The 18,984-nt window shown below is 31.7% G+C and overlaps 1 protein-coding gene, 2 long non-coding RNA genes and 1 pseudogene across 10 annotated transcripts; 2 read left to right on the top strand and 2 right to left on the bottom strand.

Moving 5' to 3' along the window:
- Window positions 1–2,473: 2,473 nt before the first annotated feature.
- LOC146917501 (uncharacterized) lies at window positions 2,474–6,155 on the bottom strand. Of its 7 annotated transcripts, none has more exons than XR_015015656.1 (6): window positions 6,021–6,155; window positions 5,586–5,676; window positions 5,434–5,498; window positions 5,287–5,329; window positions 2,965–3,021; window positions 2,474–2,893 (listed from the first exon to the last, which is right to left on the bottom strand). XR_015015656.1 is itself a non-coding variant. In XM_085719333.1 (5 exons), the coding sequence occupies exons 1-4, from the start codon at window positions 6,131–6,133 to the stop codon at window positions 5,293–5,295; spliced, it is 306 nt and encodes a 101-aa protein (XP_085575459.1). In that variant the 5' UTR covers window positions 6,134–6,155; the 3' UTR covers window positions 2,474–3,021; window positions 5,287–5,292. The 7 variants fall into 7 exon arrangements, 5 of the variants coding, with proteins under 5 accessions (XP_085575459.1, XP_085575455.1, XP_085575456.1 ...); XR_015015655.1 differs by having other exon boundaries at window positions 2,965–3,016; XM_085719333.1 differs by having other exon boundaries at window positions 2,474–3,021.
- Window positions 6,156–6,462: 307 nt separating this feature from the next.
- Window positions 6,463–6,795, top strand: LOC146917500 (uncharacterized). The gene is made up of 2 exons (XR_015015657.1): window positions 6,463–6,584; window positions 6,619–6,795. It is a non-coding gene; the product is annotated as an uncharacterized LOC146917500 (long non-coding RNA).
- A 2,986-nt stretch (window positions 6,796–9,781) lies between these two features.
- LOC146917499 (uncharacterized) lies at window positions 9,782–11,813 on the top strand. Its single transcript, XR_015015658.1, has 2 exons — window positions 9,782–10,470; window positions 10,592–11,813. It is a non-coding gene; the product is annotated as an uncharacterized LOC146917499 (long non-coding RNA).
- A 708-nt stretch (window positions 11,814–12,521) lies between these two features.
- LOC146917498 (eukaryotic peptide chain release factor subunit 1-2 pseudogene) lies at window positions 12,522–15,263 on the bottom strand (annotated as a pseudogene). Its single transcript, XR_015015654.1, has 2 exons — window positions 14,303–15,263; window positions 12,522–13,170 (listed from the first exon to the last, which is right to left on the bottom strand). The product of XR_015015654.1 is annotated as a eukaryotic peptide chain release factor subunit 1-2 pseudogene (transcript).
- Window positions 15,264–18,984: the final 3,721 nt, after the last annotated feature.

Raw genomic sequence — 18,984 nt, 5'->3', positions numbered from 1 at the left:
TTGGCTTAATAGTCATTGTTTTATCAATGGAATCCCTCAATTTCTCCAATGTACTTTTTCTTCAATAGTCATTAAATTGGATATTCATAAAAATTTACATGCAGATGTCGTTGGACAACATCTAACTATCCAAATATATATATATATGAAATCATCTATAGTCCAAATGTTTTGTCAAATACAAAATTAAGAAAACAAAGCTCTCCCAATACTATCACTGCCTGCATAAAAAGCAAATCACTGCCTGCATAAAAAGCAAATCAATAAGAATTAGTATAAAGCAATTACGAGAGAAGCAACATGATATTCAAACAAGCAAAAATTATGGTGTGGTACAATGTAAACTGGGACAATAAATTAGATGCAAAATTAATTTTTTATTTCTCTTAGAAATTTTTTTGGGAAATGTTGCAATTTAATTTTTTAAAAAGGCCTATTTTGCAAATACAAATTCTATGTAAGAGAGGGGACACCTTAAGTTACCCTTCATTCATCATAGTTAGATAATATTTAATTGAATAATTAACTCAATGGTAAAAAAAGGCAATTCAAGATGCTAAATGCCACTCTGAGAAATGAAGTCCTTATCGTCCAGAATTTGTGGATGGTCTGGTCCACATTTTTATATCTTCAGCATTATATTATAAAGGGTCTTGTTTATGACTGCCCCGGGACACTATTTAACTATGTTAAATAAAGTAATTATTCTTTCAGAACTTAAAATTTTTTAATTTACAATACACTAATCACACAAATTTTTATAAAAAGTTACTATTTAAAGTCCTTAATCAGTGTCCCGGGGGCACTAGTTAACATTTTCATGTTATAAAAGGGAGAAGACCATTATGTCTGGTCCACATTTTCTTAAAAGTTGGAAGCCATTTAACAGACATGCAGTTACGTACCATGACCTTATGAAACAAATGTTTAAAATATACTTCCTCCGTTTCAAAATGAGTGTCGCTTTAGGCTTTGGCACACAGATTAAGAAATGGAATGAAATAATCATTGGATATAACGCTTTTACTAAACTGTCCTTACTTTATTAGAAAAAGACAAACTTAAAATTGCATTGAAAATTGTGTGAGAGAAAAGTTTGAGAGGGTAAAGTTGGAAGAAAAAAATTAAAGTTGTATTGGAAATGTAAAACGACATTCATTTTGAAACAAATTTTTTTGATTAAAAGTGACACTCATTTTGAAACAGATGGAGTACGGAACAGCCCATGTGAATCTATTCATTGAGGGGCCTTTATAATTTACATCACTTTATTTGGTTATTTTTTTCCTTTCAGCCAGTTAGGGTTACAACTTACAAGCACTAGTGAAAGTGACCATATACGAACTTCATGATGAAAGGGACCACACGGTTATTGAAGATTCAAAGGAAGTTTCTCACATGATGAAATCAAACCACATTTTCATAGGAAAGATTCCACAAAATTATTGAGTGCCCGAGAAGATGTAAAGGAAAGTAAATTCTGCTCCTGGCCTACTTAGGTGAATTGACCTTAATAAGGACAAAATTGACTTAATATGTTATTATTATTAGTGCAAAATGATCAATAAACCAACTTGTTTTTCCTTCAATAGTCATCGTTTGGTATAATATTTTAGTTTAACCCAAAACTTAATGTGATTTGATATAGATGAATATATAAGAACTTGAATCTTAATAGTAAAGTAATATTATCTTAGTTCTTCAAAGATGAACGCTGTTATTTTTAATTATTGATGATTTATTGATTAATTATGTCACAATTAAGTACTAGATAACAATGACTAGTGTTTTTAACTTAAAGGAAAAAACTTAAGAAATCAAAATAATATCTAAAAATAACTTAACAGATAAAAAAAGAAAGATCAAAAGTCTAATTTAGATTAGAGAATGAGTCATAGTTGTGAATTCTTCAATAAAGTCACACAAATACTTGATAAGTGAATCAAATCAATGGCAACAAAACCAAAAGACCGCAATATAATAATAATCACAAACAAATTAAAAACCAATATGAAGGAAGAAGAAAGAAAAGAAAGAAAAAAACACACAATATTGTTTACCCAGTTCGGTCCAATAATAACCTACTCAAGAGGACAGGGCAGCTCTCCTTTCCATTATTCAAGAGAGTAATTTTACACAAAAATTCTAAAAGGAATCACAAGAAACATTCTTCAAATCTTAGTCGACTCTTTTCTCAAATATCCTCCCGTGGCCAAGAGACTCAATTTTTTTAATGTTCTACAAGATGAATCCAACAATGATTCTCCCAAACCTAAAGATATTACCAACAAATCAGAATTTTGGTGTAATTATTGGTCTTGCCGTGTTTTTTAATTTTGAACAACAAATAAGAATTGATCTAAGGGTGTAGAACAATTGGCAATTGATGTGAAGTGGACCTGCTTCTATTTATAACCCCTCTCCCCTCAGCTCTTCTCAAACAAATTTAGAACTTCAACCCTCTTCCACTCACTTCTCAAAGTCCAAACCATTTCATAAGTATTCATCTTCTCATGTATTTGATACATGTTTTAAGTTGGAAAAAAAATTTCACTTCTTCACTAGATATAGTTCTACTACACATAATTTCATTCCTATTTTTTGTTATAATTCATGGAGGCCTGAAACCTGCTAACATTTTAGAAGAGGTCGAAGTAAGATTGGTAGCGTAGTTATGTGATGGGTTAACCGGATCATGCGAAAATCTAGAATGAGTCAAAAGAGTCAGATCAAGATTCATGACAAATGAGTCAAATCAAAATTCTAGATTTTCTCATGATCCAATTTACCTTGTCACGTAATTGCTCTACCAATCATACTTCGACCTCTTTTAAAAACCTTGATTTTCTCCTATCTAATTTGGCCACCAAGGTCACAGCTGGTAAGACTTCTTACAAAGTTACTGTTTATAGGTTATTGTGGAGCTGTATAGTTCCTGTGTTAGCTTCTGTCATTTTTCTTCTTTCTGTATTGCTGTTTTGGCTGGGTCCTTGTATTTTTCTTTGCCATCATTTCTCTATTCTAAAAAAAAAAAAAAAAAAAAAAAAAAAACAAGTTACTTAAATTTTATTTTAATTGTATTATACTGTTTTCAGTAAGACTAGACATGATAGGATTAGGAATGACATCATTAGAGAGAGAGTGGGGGTAGCACCTATAGTAGAAAAGTTGGTAGAAAATAGGCTTAGATGGTTTGGACATGTAGAGAGAAGGCCCGTAGACGCCGTGGTAAGAAGAGTAGATCAAATGGAGGAGAGTCAGGTTAAAAGAGGTAGAGGAAGACCTAAGAAAACTATTAGAGAAACCATTAGAAAAGATTTAGAGGTCAATGAGTTGGATCCAAATATGGTCTTTGATAGAACATTATGGCGGCATTTGATCCATGTAGCCGACCCCACTTAGTGGGATAAGGCGTTGTTGTTGTTGTTGTTGTTGTATTATACTGTTTTCAAGCTAATGCTAGAAAGTACTTTGTATCTAGAGTCATGTTTGTGTGGTAACTAGACCAACACATCATTTATGGGCAATTCCAATTAAAACATTACACATCATTCAATTAATTTAAAAAAATCGATTGTAAGGGTTCCCAAATGGGGATCTCTTGAGATTTTTTTTTTTACTATATGACATTAAGATATGATTTATTGTCTAAATACTTTCAGATTATTATTTTCATTGAATTCTCTGTGTCCAATTCCTAGATAACAATGAAATGTAAACAAGAAAAGTGATATAATCAGTGTTCTAAGATTGCCACATTAACTGGATAAGCATTTTCATTAACAGCAACAAAACATTTAATTTTCCAATCCATAACCATGTACACATCTTTGCAACAAAAAAAAAAAAAAAAGACATGTTCCAAAGCATGGGTAAAGAATTAAAATATGTGTAAGAAATATTTCCTTGTGTCAAGTTACTGTTGCCCATTCTAAGTATATAAAATTCAACAAATTATGGAACAAATTCACTTTAGTTAGGCAAATATATTTGAGTGGGATATAGATCATTCCTAGCTACTACGTATAAGCTTAACTAACCAGAAAAAAGCCAAATTTTTCGTTGTCTTATAGCATAACAATCTTATGTAATGTAAGTCCAAATCATAAGTATATCATGAATGGTTAGAAAACATTCAAACATGAAAAAAAGATAATGGATTTAATACATGTATTCAAGCCCTATGGAACAAATGTTAAAAAATTATACGCATAGACCATGCATCCTTACCATCAAACAGTGAAAAAGGCTTTACAGGCCATGTGACTTTATTAATTGAGGGGCTCACTGCAACGTATATGAGATTTAGTAACATTTGAAAATTGTAACTAAATGAAGAAAAATGTTACTAATTAAATTTAGTAACACTTGAAAAATTGTTAGGTAAAGTCCTTGTTACTAAAGAGTTTAAGTTACATTTTATAGTACTATCTGTAACAATCAAAAAGTGTCGTAAATGTTACATTATTGCAACACTTTTTGTATCACTAGTTACAAAAAAAAAAATGTTACATTTATAATTTTTGAGAAGTTGTAAAAAGTGTCGCAAAATTGTCTAGACTAATTTTTTTTGAATCTACCAAGTTTGTCTTTGCGTAGACTTCATTCATATTTGAATTAACCAAAATTAGATACAAGTTTTAATAACTAGTTTGACTTACATACTCTAAAATTCCCCCCTTCACTGTTCTTATTCTTGCATAATGAAAATGAACTATGCAACACAATTTGAATGACATACTAACCATTACAAGTTTTCATCCAATGTAACATCTACTCTAAAAACTATTCCACTTCACTGTTCTTATTCTTCCAACCATATTATCAACCTTCCAGTTTGTTTTCTGCTTGAATCTTTTTGCTCCAAGTTGTTGATGCTCTACAAATTTATTTTTCTTGTCTTTCTTCTTCAAATCTTCTCACATCCTTTTACAGTATTCAACTTTTTGTCCTGCCAAAATAAACAACATAATGCATCCTTAAGCAGTGGTCACATATAAACTAAAAGATAGTCATAGGTAGCAACATAGAAAAACTTGCAATGATATCAACAATCACAAAGCAATATACAATAGCAAAGTCAAATATTGTTGAACCAAAAAAACAAAACAATACTTAGAACTGAGCAACAAAACAAACACTCCAAAACCCAAACATAAATCTAAGCAATAATGCCATCCTAATTAGTGATAGTATCAACATGAAGCAGAAGGATGAAACTAAAGCAATCCAGAGACATTAACACTAAATTTGTTATCTAAAAGAACAAGGCAATTTAAAAATTACCATTATTCAAATTGTGAAGCATTCCACCATTCTCGGAGTCACCCTATTCAATCAAACACACAAAGATAATTCACACAATTATAAGAATATTATTAGAAATTGAGTTCAGTAACACAAAATCAATTAAATTTGGGATAAACATAGTACCTTTTCTTAAGTTTCTCATGTTTTGCCTTGCGCTTAGATGCTTTATCCAAATAATGTTGTTTATCCTGATTAAATAATATAATCAATTTTAAAAGACAAACATTATTTATGTTCATCAAATTGCATGTGTTGTAATATACTAGAGGACTTACTTCATTACTCATGGAGTTCCATGCTTTAACAACCATTTTATTAACATCATAATTTTGATCTAATTCTTTAAAAAAATTGCCAAACTTATCCCTGAAATATAAATTTTATACTTATTAATAAATAACGCAAAATTAAAAAATATATTAAACAAAGAAGATTTCTTATTCTTTGGCAACATCAAACACATGGATTTCAAAGAAAACATAAATCACAAATGTGAAACAGAACAAGAAGAATTTGAGTTAAATTGTGAAACGAAAATTAAACACAGAGAATTTCAAAACGAAAATTAAACAATGTGAGCGAAATAGATCAAAATTGTGATTCATAATATAGAAAAAGCATGAATCGAAGATAATTGCGCTGAAATCTAAAGAAATCAAAATTGAAAGCGCGAAAAATGCAAAACATAAGAAGAATTCGAGAAGTGTTACCTGTGAGCGAAAGAGGAAAAAAGATTTGTTTCTATCTGCAACTGTGAAATTGGAGGATGAAGTTCAATAGATCCGGGACTGTGAAGCTCGATCGGTGAAGTGTGAAGCTCCATGGTAAGATTCAATGGTGTGAGTTCATCGGTGAGAAGCTCGAAGGTATGAGAATGTGTGATGGTGAAGGGTGAGAAGAATGAATAACGGTGTCAAATTCATCGGTGAAGCTCCACAGTGGTCGAGGGTGTGAGCATGACGGTGGTCGCGGGAAGTGCGGCGGTTGAGAAAAGGGTTCCGTTGAATTGAGTGTGAGTGTGACGGTGAGAGAGAAAAGTGTGACACAATGGCTTATACTCCCTTCGTTTTACAATACTTGTCCATTTTGAATAAATTACACATATCAAATAATCAAATAAATGTTGTCATTTTTATGAAATTCTTTGTGTTTTTTCTATAATACCCTTACTCATTTATTATTTCATTCTATTGTTTATCTCTCTACAATAAATAGGTAAAGGGTATTATTGATAAACCAATAATTAATGTTGCATTGAAACTTGAAAGTGACAAGTAAAGTGAATCAAAATTATTATTTTTTTTGAAGGAAAAGTGAAACAAAATTATTCTCCAAAATATACAAGTATTGTGAAACGGAGGGAGTAACACCTTTTTTTGACTATTTCTTATTATTGTTGACTAATTGACTATTTTATTTTTACTATAGTTGACTAAAATTGTTAACACGTGAGTGAATAATGAATGGGTTATATTGTTGCTTGGTGTATTGGACCTAACACTTTTACTCAATTGTTACTATATCATTACATCAGCTAACAATTTTTCAGGTGAACCCTACAATAATTCTTTAAAAATATTATCTACTAGGGCACCAAAAAAATATATTATCTAGTAGGGTTCACATCGGTAAAAAAACATATGTGTCTTAATTTTTTTGTATTATAACTATATTAAAAATTTAAGTTACACACATCACATGTAAATTGCTACTTTATTTAATGGGGATAATAATTTTCCTGTAAGAATTTATGACATAAAAGTGAATGTATTCCTTTTATAGAGAAATAAAAAATTATTTTCAACGAAGTTTTAAATAGATACTAAATGTTGAAGAAAAATAAATAATTAATAAACATAATCATAAATTTGCAAGATCCGAGTTCAAACTCCGACCAACAAAAAAAAAATATATTCTTATAATCATGCGATAAAGTTGTTGATTGTGATATCTTGTATAAGGAAATTAAGGTATGAATACTTCCATTTTATAATAGTATCCTTTTGTGTTTGTGATAAATATTGAAAAGCCATCGAAATATGAATCAAATTTTGAAGTAAATAATAAAATTACAAACATTTTGATGTATAAATAAAATTATAAGGGGAATTAGTCACTTTAGTCCCTGAATGGGAAAGGAGTAGTCACTTTAGTCTCTGGATGCAGAGAAATTGCAAAACAGTCCCTGAATGTAGACTAGGGACTAAAGTGACTACGGAGTCTACATTCAGAGACTAAATTGAATAACGGAGTCTGCATTCAGGGACTAAAATAACTAACAGAATCTACATTCAGGGACTATTTTGCAATTTATCTGCATTCAGGGACTAAAGTGACGACTCCTTCCTTATTCAGGGACTAAAGTGACTAACATCCCAAAATTATAAACTTAGAGGGAGCATAATTATTTCTAAACATCAAGGTACTCACAAAATCCACCAATACAACGCCATAATGTATGATAGTCAAGATCTGGACAATCAGTGATAGAATGGCAGGGAATTTTACCTACATTGTCATATGAAAATTTTCTTTTACTAAAATATGATAAAATATTGTGTTAAATATATTTTAAAATCAAAAAAAATGTTAAAAAGATGACATACTTCTGCTGGTTACAATAAGAAATAGAGAAAGAAAGATGATCAAAACATAAACAAACATGAGAGTTTGATCCATATTTTTTATTCTTTGCATGTAATAAACAAATTTTTTTGAAAGCTTTATAAGTAAAAAGAATGGATTTTTTTCTCGGAAAAAGCATAAACAAATGTTATATGTCTCTAATAATATGTTGTGTGTATCCCTTTATAAGCTAACTAAATTATTCAAAGCATAAACAAACATAATAGTTTCATCCATAGTTTCAATTAAATAGTTTTAGCACATAGGAGTTGCAAAAAGCCATTTACAAATTTGGAAGAAAAATATTATATGTCTCTAGTTAATGTGTCGTTTGTATCCCTTTAGCAAACTGAAGTGATCACTTAACCCTCAGTAAAAGATCTAACATAAAACCTTTATGATCATAATAATTCATCTTTTTTTATTATATTTTATTATTATTTTTTTATATTTTAACCTTTCATAATAGATAGGGGAAAACCCCCAAAAGAGAAACAATCATATGAATGGTGAAAATAATTCAATGTATAAATAACACATCGAAGAGGTGACAAAATATTTATTTATAAATTAAAGTATCATATTGATGGATAATTTTTTGCAATATTTTATATCGAAGTTAATAATAATACATAACAGGTTTTGGGTCAATTCTTGACCTAAAATCACCCTTCTTCATCTTTTTCTCTCTATTTTAATCTAAATAAGTGATTTTCACATAGATCTAGGTTTTTTTTCTCTGTGATTTCATCATCTAAGTGTGGTGGTTTGTTGTTCGTCGTCTTGTGCGGCGTTGTTTGATTTCCCGTTTTCGTGCGGTGTTCATTTGATTCATATTGAAAGATCAATTATTCAATCAAAGATTTGGGCGACAACGTTGCAGATCCGGAGGCCATGGATATTCCGGTCACTTTAATTTTATCATGTATTTTTGTAGGCATTATGCCGTTATATGCTATTAACTTGGATGCTGTGAGTTTGTTCGCAGATTCATCATTTACGTTTTTAGCGGTGTTGAATGATGTAATCTCTCGATTTGAATAAATGAATATCATTTTGTTTTTGTCAAAAAAAATAATAATACATAACAAACGTAGAAAGTGTTAAGACTTGAGAAAATAATCGACTTTTGGTTAGCAATAATAGATTGATGAAATATAAAAAATAAAAATAAAAATAAAAACTTGAAATTACTTAAGCGGGGATCTAAATCTTATATTATATTTCCTTAAAAAAAATCTTATATTATATTATAAATTAATAACAATATTATTTGATTAGTTAAGTGATCAAATTAGGTTTAATCAAAGTTTAGAGTTAACTGAGATTTTGAGCTTCATAAAATCGATTTTTGGGCTGATGAGAATTGAAAGACCTTAGTTGTCTATAAGGAATGACTAGTTAAATCTAAATAATTTAGATAATGAACTTAATTAAGGTATGGATATAGACTAAATCTACTTGGGTTAGTCTCATGGTGTATTGGTGTTGGCTTAAGACGTTGAAGTGTGCTTCTCTCAAGGTCTCAAGTTTGATTCTATCCGGTGTCAACTTCATGGATATTATGTTGTGTGCAGTGGCGGAGCCAGAATTATTATAAAGTCTGGGCAAAAAAAAAAATTGCAACACATTCAGAGGGGTTTACATAAGAAATTACAAGTAAATAATCAATAAATCTAAAGAAATTGCCCAATTTATAGGGATTTACATAAGAAATTGCAAAAAAAATTGGGTCAGAGCCCGGGCAACTGCCCAAGCTAGCCAGGCCTTGAAACCGCCCCTGGTTGTGCGATTATACTTAAAGTTGTTGATATTATACATCGTTGGTATCGCTATACCTTTATGACATATGAGTTGCAATATGGGTTTGGTGTGGTAGTCGTTTCGTTGCAAATGAAATCATGTCGCATTATGGGCTGAGTGTCATTTGACGGTGTTGTTGTAGATAAGTTAGGGCATGTCGAGGGCATTGACGACATGATTGAGGTCTAGAGGTCTTACAAGAAAAGTTTGGCAGGTTATTCCAAATGTTCTATTGGTACCTGTATTGGCTATTCTCCTTACTGACATTGAACACGACACAAATACTGACATGTCCATGCCGATAATAATTTTAGATCGCGACATATTTCAATATCACTTGTGTAAGTGTCGTTTCGATGCCCAACACCGACAATGTTACTTGAAAATGAAAAGGATCATTTTCCATTTCTCCTTCTTAAGAATGAGTTTTTTGAGTCTAAGAACAAAACCTGAAACGTTATGCTTCTTGCTTCTTCTTAATCTTGATTTGATTTTGTTTGTACCAGCATCCTTGAAAGAAAATGGCAAAAAAGAAATAGGAAGGATTCTTGTGGGAATTGACCTTGGAATAACGTATTTGTGTGTTGTTGTGTGGCTTGATGAGCACAATAGAGTTAATATTATTCACAATGATCAAGGCATCAAAAACCACACCTTTCACTGATGATCAAAGGTTGATTGGTGATGCTGCTAAAAATCAGGTTGCCACCAACCCGGAAAACACTGTTTTCGGTATATTTCTATTTTGTATTCCTTCATGTTTTTGTTGTTGTCGATAATGTTGTTGCATTGTATTACTATGTCTGTTGGACAAATGAATGATGAGAATTTATTATCAATTTTGTTTTGACAGATGCTAAGAGGTAAATTGGTAGGCAAGGATCAAGAGAAGCAATTATGTGCTGAGGAAATCTCGTCTATGGTTCTCACAAAGATGCGCAAGATTGCAGTGACATTTTTGGAATTGCTTGTCAAGAATGCAGTTGTTACTCTCCGCTTATTTCAATGATTCTCAGCGGAAAGCCACCATAGATGTTGGTTCCATTTCTGGACTTAATGTTATGCGGATAATCAATGAGCTCACTGCTGCAGCTATTGCATATGGGCTCGACAAGAGAACCAAGTGTGCGGGAAAACAAAATACTTTCATCTTCGACCTGGGTGGTGGGACTTTTGATGTGTCTCTACTTACAATTAAGGATAAGGTCTTCCAAGTTAAGGCCGCCGCTGGAAACACTCACCTCAAGGGAGAGGACATTGATAATAGGATGGTGAACTACCGTAGATTGTCATCCAAAGAAATTCAAGAAACGATCAGAGAAGCTAAGAATGACCGTGTTGAAGATGAAAAATTTCTAGGGAAGGCCAATGTAATGAATGCATTACATTATTGTGTTTACAAGATGAAGAATGCTTTAAAGAAGAAGGATATTAATCTAAATCTCTCCTCTCAAGAAAATGATAAGATCAATTCTGCAATTACAAAGGCTACAAATTTGCTTTAAAGTAACCAGCAGAGTGAATTAGATGTTCTTGAGAATCATCCGAAGGAGCTTGAGAGTATTGTTGCTTGCGTATCAGTATTTGATCTCAGTATGAAAACATGGCTCTAACAAATTATAGTAGTTTATGCATGGACATTATAACATGAAGATAAATTGAGCACTATAATTATGTCACTGACAAGCTGGTAAATACTCCGAAACCAAAGTCATTTCTACAATACTGATTTGTTTTATATCAGGAAGAAAAAAACAGAACTGTAACAGAAACAACATTGCAACAAGCAAACCTTTCTTCTTAGGTTGTTATATATGTTTTCACTCTCTGCGTTCACTCATTGTGGGAGGAAAATGAAAAATGCTACCATCTATTTATATCTTAAGATCCGTCCCGTCTCTCCAAAGAACCCTGCCAACCTGCAACGCTAAGACTTGCAGCACTAGCCTCGATTTGAAGATCAACACTAGGAAGATCTTGTCACGACAGACTAAGGCAAGCCATTGGATTCAGGCACCATTGTTATATGATATAATCAAGGTTATTCGATTTAATATATGCTCAACCATCTTATCTACACAATTTTACTTGCTCTAAATGACCTTTCATGTCTTGCCTTCCAAATACTTCAGACGCAAGCAAACCATATCATACTTGCTCGCTTCACATGTGTTCTATTGCTGTCCATCAGACCTGCGAACTTTTCTTCTGTGATGCTGTAGAAATACCAAACCAACTTATTATATTTACATAGTTTATGCACTAAATTGAGATGAGAGTGGTAGTTTAAGGACTAAACCGATACCAAACCATATCATAGTTTATTACAAAATACATATTCTAGTCATACTAACTTTCCCAACGGTTGGGTATGACGTGACAGTTCCAGATGGGGGTGTTGTATGCAAACCGACCGATCTCCCTGTCCAAACTTTAGTACCTCAATTTTAAAATTTGGGTTTTTGCTCCCGATTTTCACACGCTAATGCAATTTTGATCCTAACCCACATTTTTCTGTAATATATTTACTCTTCAATTTTGAAATTAGAGTGTAAAATCGCCACTTTTGGGTCAAAAAATCACATTCTTTACATAAAATTTTTGAATTGAGGTCAAAATTGCTACAATGTACGAAATTGGGGGACTGAAAACTGGGTGATAGAATAAAGGGACTAAAATTATATTCCACCTACGTAAAGCGATAAAAAATGCATTTAAGCCCCTAATTGAATAAGCATTATAAATAAAACTAAAAACCATCTATAAAATAACACCAAAAAATATGTTAGAATGCAATATATCATGCTAATAAAATAAAATAAATAAGTACTAAAATTTATGCACGCATTTTTCGTTCGGTCTTGAGAAATGAATCCAAAATCTGATTCAACATGTGCGAACTATTTTTAAAAACCCTAATTTTCCAAGCACAAACTATAGTCCTGAGCAAACTTTGTCTTGGACAGAATTTCAGAAGATAATTCAATAGCCTGATTAAATCCATTCTCCCCTCCATAAGATACATCTACAACATTAACTATTTTTTCCTTAAGAATGGGATCAATTATATCGGCTAACTCACTAGTTTTGTATTGAACAGAACCAGCAAGTATTAATCCAGAAACATTAGGTTGTCTGGTATTAGGATCGATATAAAGCATGCTTGCAAGCTCAGCAGTCTTCCTCGCATGGTTAATACGCTTCAAGAAGTGAGCACGGGAAAACCGTAGGGCTGGTTCCCCTCCTCTTCCATGTTTCTTTGCAGGAAACAATCGATACCTGTAAAGCACCTGTCTTGTATTACCCGTCAAGGTCCCAAACAGAGTGCCTTCACCATCCATGACGATAAATCCAAACATGTCATCAGATTCCATGAGCTTATCAGTATAATGAGCATCAGCCATCTTTGTACAACAATGATAGATGAATAACCTTGAAAGAAATAAGGACAACAAATAAGCTATATATCCACAGAGAATTTGTTATGTGAAAAACTTAAAACTTGATGCATGGTAAAAAAACATATCATCCTATAAAACATAAATCAGTAAGAAACTACACTCTTATTGCAAATCATCCTACTGATCACATATCACTTTCATTCTATGAAGCAATGACAAATACATGAACATTAGACAAGCCGCTGCCACATTGACCGGTAAAAAATTGAGAACATGAATAAATTGAATGCAATCACATATGTTAGTATTGTGTGGGACTGGAACACTAACATGTGGTGGATACCGGACACGACACGCATTCAATAAGAAATATCAGCACTACAAAGCTTTCATATAACCCTCCAAAAACTTAGAAACAAGCATAGCACTCCAATGACAAAAGCAACAGAAAAACACACCATACAAGATTCAATTTTCAATTTGTTTTATTTTGACCATACATCACATGAAAAAGTTATCCATATCAAATTCAATACAGGTAAAGCTTTTCCATCTATTCTAGCCTTTTTCCACCAGAAACTCCTCCAAAACAGGAAATTCCAACTCAATCCACAAATTCTCATTTAAACTAGTAATAAACAAATAAATCAGATGATTAAATAAACCACAGCAAAAAAGCCCTAATATTTAAATCAACAACTTTGAAACACATTAGTACATATTAGTACACGTTGGTGTCCGACACTGACACCTATGACTACACTGAATTATGTCATTTTTTTCAAATTAAGTGTTGCTAGATAGCTACAATAACACGAATTTAAACAAATCACTATTGTTTCATGATACACTATTTAATCAAAACTATTGTTAAATAGTGGCTATAATGATTCACTATTTAATACAAAACATACACAAACATGAGCATGTAAGGTCTAGACTCTAGAGCATACAAAATCATTATGACGATTAATCGATTATCAATTTATGATAATGATGATAAAATGAAAAACGAAATCGCAAAAATTCATATGTATCACTGCAGAATTAAAATGCAAGAATGGGGGGAACACACAAATATATAATTAAAAAGCAAGAATGGGGAAACACACAAATATATAATATGATCGACAATAAAGAAACTGCAGAATCGTTAAAAGTACCGAAGAGTGGACGTGAAGAATGAGAGATTGAAGAGGCGTGCCCTATCTGATATTTGGAGCACTTGTAATTGAGAGCGATTTGATTCCAAGAAAAGAAATTTCAAACCGAGAATATATATTTTGATGGCATGCAGGAGAATAATACGGGGGAGAGATTTGATTTCATTAAAAGAAGAATTTTCTACACACCTCACATATTTTTCGTTACACCTACGTCACATATTTAGACTAACATACATAGTCTTTTTTCGTTACACCTCATTGTTAGTCTAAACTTTCACCTACAACAATCATGAATATTCAATTAATCTCAATAAAAGATTAAAGATTGAATCAAAAAGTCTTTCATCCATAGTCTATTACATATATGTAAGTTAATTTCTTCTTGACTTCAATGAGGCTAAGTTTTTATATTTTTTTTCTTGTTGTTCAACGTGTTGATATGTTATGCACTTTACAAACGACGAGTATGTGTTGGTGCACCACGCGTTAGCGTTAATTAAATTTAAGTAAACATTCATTTAAAGATTGAGGTTAAATTAAATTCAGTTTCAGTAGGTACATGTAAATTGAGTCAGTTTACATTACTTAAAATAAAGATTACGTTGAGTCATTAAACAAGGTTAAGGAGGTTAACGCAAATTTAGTTTAAGTATGTATACTTAAATTCAGTACATGACCTACTTAAATAGGGTTTAGATGACCTACTTAAACCGAGTTTTGGAATAGGAAGAACGATGCAAAGGGTTTTCGGTGAATTTGAAAATTAAATTTTAATTAAAGATAATTTTATCATTTTAGGGTGTAACAAGAATTAAATAGGGCGTAACTAGAAAAAGTTTTTAAAAGAATTTCGGTAACATCCAGATTGATTCGGTTTTCAATAAAAAAAATGTTCAAACCGATCAAATATATATCGGTTCGGTTTGTATAAATATTAGGGGTAATATTTATACTAGATTGACCTACCATGAGAATACGGTATAGTATAGGTTATGAAGATGTCATAAGTTATTCTCATAGTGATAGTGATAATGGTGTATATCACAATTAGACCTGAAATTGTTATGATCCCTAGATGTGGACTCAAGTGTCTTATTGTCATTCAAAAGTAAAGTTGGTTAATAGGCCGTTGACAAATCATGTTGAGAGACATGAGGGACGTAGATGGGATTTGTCCCTCCTGTATAATAGGAGAGATATCTTTAGGTCTCTTGATGGAATATGACTCTAACATACATGACCATGCCAAATTAAATCAATACGAAATATTAGACTTATTCGTTACTACTTCCAGAGTATATTCTAGAATCAAGAAATCTAAATATTGGAATATACAAGGGAGACATAATTTATGTTGTGTTCCATATAGAAATAAAGACAAAGGGGTAATTATACACATGATCGTTATCACAAAAAGATTTCGTCATATGACATAACATTTTTGTCACTTAGGTGACAACAATGTATTGTTAGATGTTTATCGTTGTTTATAATATTAATATATGATTTAACATTTTTACTATTTACTAAAGGGATAAGAATCTATAGGATCGCACACATAGAACAACAGATAGATGATAAAAGATAAATAAATAAGTACAAATTATATATAAATTGATAAATAAGACTTATTCATAATTAAATTAATAAATATGATTTAATAATTAAATTATTAAATGCAAAACATGGTAAAGTACAATGTGTTTAAGTGTAATCATCATTACAAAAAGAAAAATTAACGAGGGAAATTAATGACACAAAAATTGAAATCTCTCGCTAATTTGCTCGTCACAAAATTTAGTGACCAAATTAGAGATAGATTTCATGTTTCCCTTGCTAAATTTGCCTCACTAACTTTGGGTTTTTTATTAGTGAATGCATTGCATTATAAGCTACGGAGTGCACAAGTAAGTCCATAAATAGAATAATATAAGATAGAATAAACATAAAGCTTCGAGTAATACCTCAAATTCGTCCTTGAATTTTCAAAAATCAGCCAAATTCGTCCTTGAATTTTGCGAAATATCTATTTAGTCCCTGAATTTTACAGACATCCATCAAAATGGTCCCTCAATCCAAAAGCTCCGTTAGTGGTGATGATGTGTCCTCTTGCATGTTGTGTTGTCATGTACACGTGTCAACAAGGCAGCCATGTGTACAAGGACTAATTTGATGGAAATGGTAAAAATTGCAGTTTTAACTTTTCAGTGTCATTTTTTTTGTTTCTAATTATACCCCTCTATGATAAGTGTCATACCCCATTTTTTGACCTAATCAAAGCTTTCTTTCTTCTCATTTTCTAAAAAAAATTCAAAAAAACGTCAATATTGACCAAGGTCAACTGTTGATCGAAGTCAACCTTTGACCCAGGTCAACAGTTGACCAAAAGTCAACTTTTCAAAATAAACCTTTTTTTTCACACCAAATTCATTCCCATTAATGTTTTTCCCGTTACTTATTTTACAAGTTAACTTCAAATTTTCTTTTTTTTATGCATTTTTATTTTATTTTTTTCACATTTTTTTATTTTGTTACTTCATTTTCAAGAAAACTCAATTTCATTACACTAAACATTCCAATTTCAATTCTTCTCTTTTCTATTACATTTCTAATCACAAACTTTACACCATTTTGTTTTATTATTTTCAAAGTCACAAAGTTCATTTTCAAAAATACCAAAAAACACTAACTTTAACAAATTCACCAAAAATGCACATTTCACTCTCATTTCATTTCTTTCCCCACAAATTGTGCATCTAGATTCTTCTTCACATATAACAACTCATCATTATCCAACACATCATCACTCACCATAAAAAATCATCCAAAAAAGTTCCAAAAACTCTTTTTTTTTTTGGCAAAATTTCAAACTACCCTTTCTTACCCACCACTTAACCTAATTTTTGCACTCTTGGTTACCAAGTCACTCCCTCTATAAGTACCCAACAACTCATAGAGAGAGGGGGCCGAAATTTTGAGTGGCCAAAATCACCATTTTCATCAAAAATTCCAAAATCTCCATTTCTCCATGAAACTTCACCATTTTTCAACCAAAAGTTCATAAACACTTCCAACAAATCAAAAACACTCAAAAACTCAAGAAAAACCATTCAAATTCGTGAATTCAAAACCACAATTTCTCAAGAAAAGTGATAGTGAGTTAGACCATTTCAAGACCTAAACAAGGTGGGTTTTGATACCCCTGGAGTTGTTATGATGCTTTTCACATATGAGCACATATAAACACACATAAATAAATAATAAAATAAATCTAGCGAAAAATCAGGCTGTTACATTTAGCATGTAAGTGGGGTGAAAATATAATGTAGTTGAGTTTTGTAAATGCACGCTAACGTAACTAGAACTTTTACCCGTGCTACCGCCCGGGTCATAAACAATGGAGAAGCTAATATATTGCAAAGAGAAATTATCGGGCTTTTCTTGAGGTTATGGTGAGTGATAATCGCAGCCTTGACATGAATTTTGGTTCTTATCCGTTGTGTGTTTTATTTCAGTTCATGTGTTATGATTGTTATTTGCTTCAGAAATTTTTTCAATTAGACAGTGAATTTGGTTAATTTTGCATCAGAAGTTAAGTTCACGATGTAAGCATAACAGATTTTATATCAAATGTAGCAGTATGTCATAAATATCATATCCAAAAGCTTAATTCGGAAGAAATGTTTAACAAACATTGTACTTAAAAACATAATGAAATTAGATCCAAAAGCTTAATTCGGAAGAAATGTTTAACAAACATTGTACTTAAAAACAGAATGAATATCTCCATTTGTTTAATATAATTAAAACATGTGATTCATTGCCTTCTAAAACCAATGTAACAGACATTCTTTAAAAAAAAAAACTAATGTAATAGACATATCTATTTTTTTTTTTTAAATCGTTACTTTGATTGAGAAATAGCATAGATATTGAGACGATAGGAATGTTGAAGTGATCACTGCAATCTTTACATATTAAAAAAACGAATCAAATCATAGCAATTTTATTGTAGGAATACATTTGCTGTTATGAATTCAACAGCGAATGTTCGCCATGTTATGAGACACACAATTTCATGTCCTTCTAACAAAAAACAACACCTACTGAACTTCCTGCTTAGAACTTTGATGCCTCTTACAATTTTCCAAACATAGTTCCTAGGTTCTTCCAACTCTTCGGTAATTATTTTGATTAAACATTCACAATCACTTTCAAATATTACAGATCTCAAGCAGCATTCCATCATCGTTAGCTGCATCACTTTGTACATAGAAAAAGCTTTTGCAGCTTCTGCACACTCAAAGCCATCGATCTTCCAAGCACTACAAGAATTTTGGTTTTTTACTGGGGGACAAAATCCCTCAGTAATGCAAAAAATCCCTCACTGATATGTATTACTGGCAGATTCGAATCCCTCAGTAATATGAGCGTCAGTAATGTTACTGGCGGAATTTTCCCTCAGTAAAAGGGAGGTAGTTTTGACAAAGCATTACTGAGGGATTATTCCGCCAGTAATTACTGACGGAATAATCCCTCAATAATGCTTTGTCAAAACCACCTTTCCATTACTGAGGGAAAATTCCGCCAGTAATGTTTATACATATCTGAATTACTGACGGAAATTTCCGCCAGTAATGTACTTCCCCCTTTTTTTGATTCCTTTCCACTTTTTAATT

This window comes from Medicago sativa, chromosome 6, assembly GCF_051527215.1.
Source record: "Medicago sativa cultivar Bolivia chromosome 6, Bolivia_mono, whole genome shotgun sequence".
NCBI lineage: Eukaryota > Viridiplantae > Streptophyta > Magnoliopsida > Fabales > Fabaceae > Medicago > Medicago sativa.
Note: the sequence above shows the minus strand (reverse complement) of the source record. Positions and strands in the feature narration are given on the sequence as shown.

Coding starts and splice junctions, on each gene's coding strand:
- LOC146917501 (XM_085719333.1), bottom strand. CDS start 6,133: ATGGAGCTTCACACTTCACCGATCGAGCTTCACAGTCCCGGATCTATT. Junction 5,677..6,020: donor TTTTCCTCTTTCGCTCACAG/GTAACACTTCTC, acceptor TTTATATTTCAG/GGATAAGTTTGGCAATTTTT. Junction 5,499..5,585: donor GGAACTCCATGAGTAATGAA/GTAAGTCCTCTA, acceptor TTATTTAATCAG/GATAAACAACATTATTTGGA.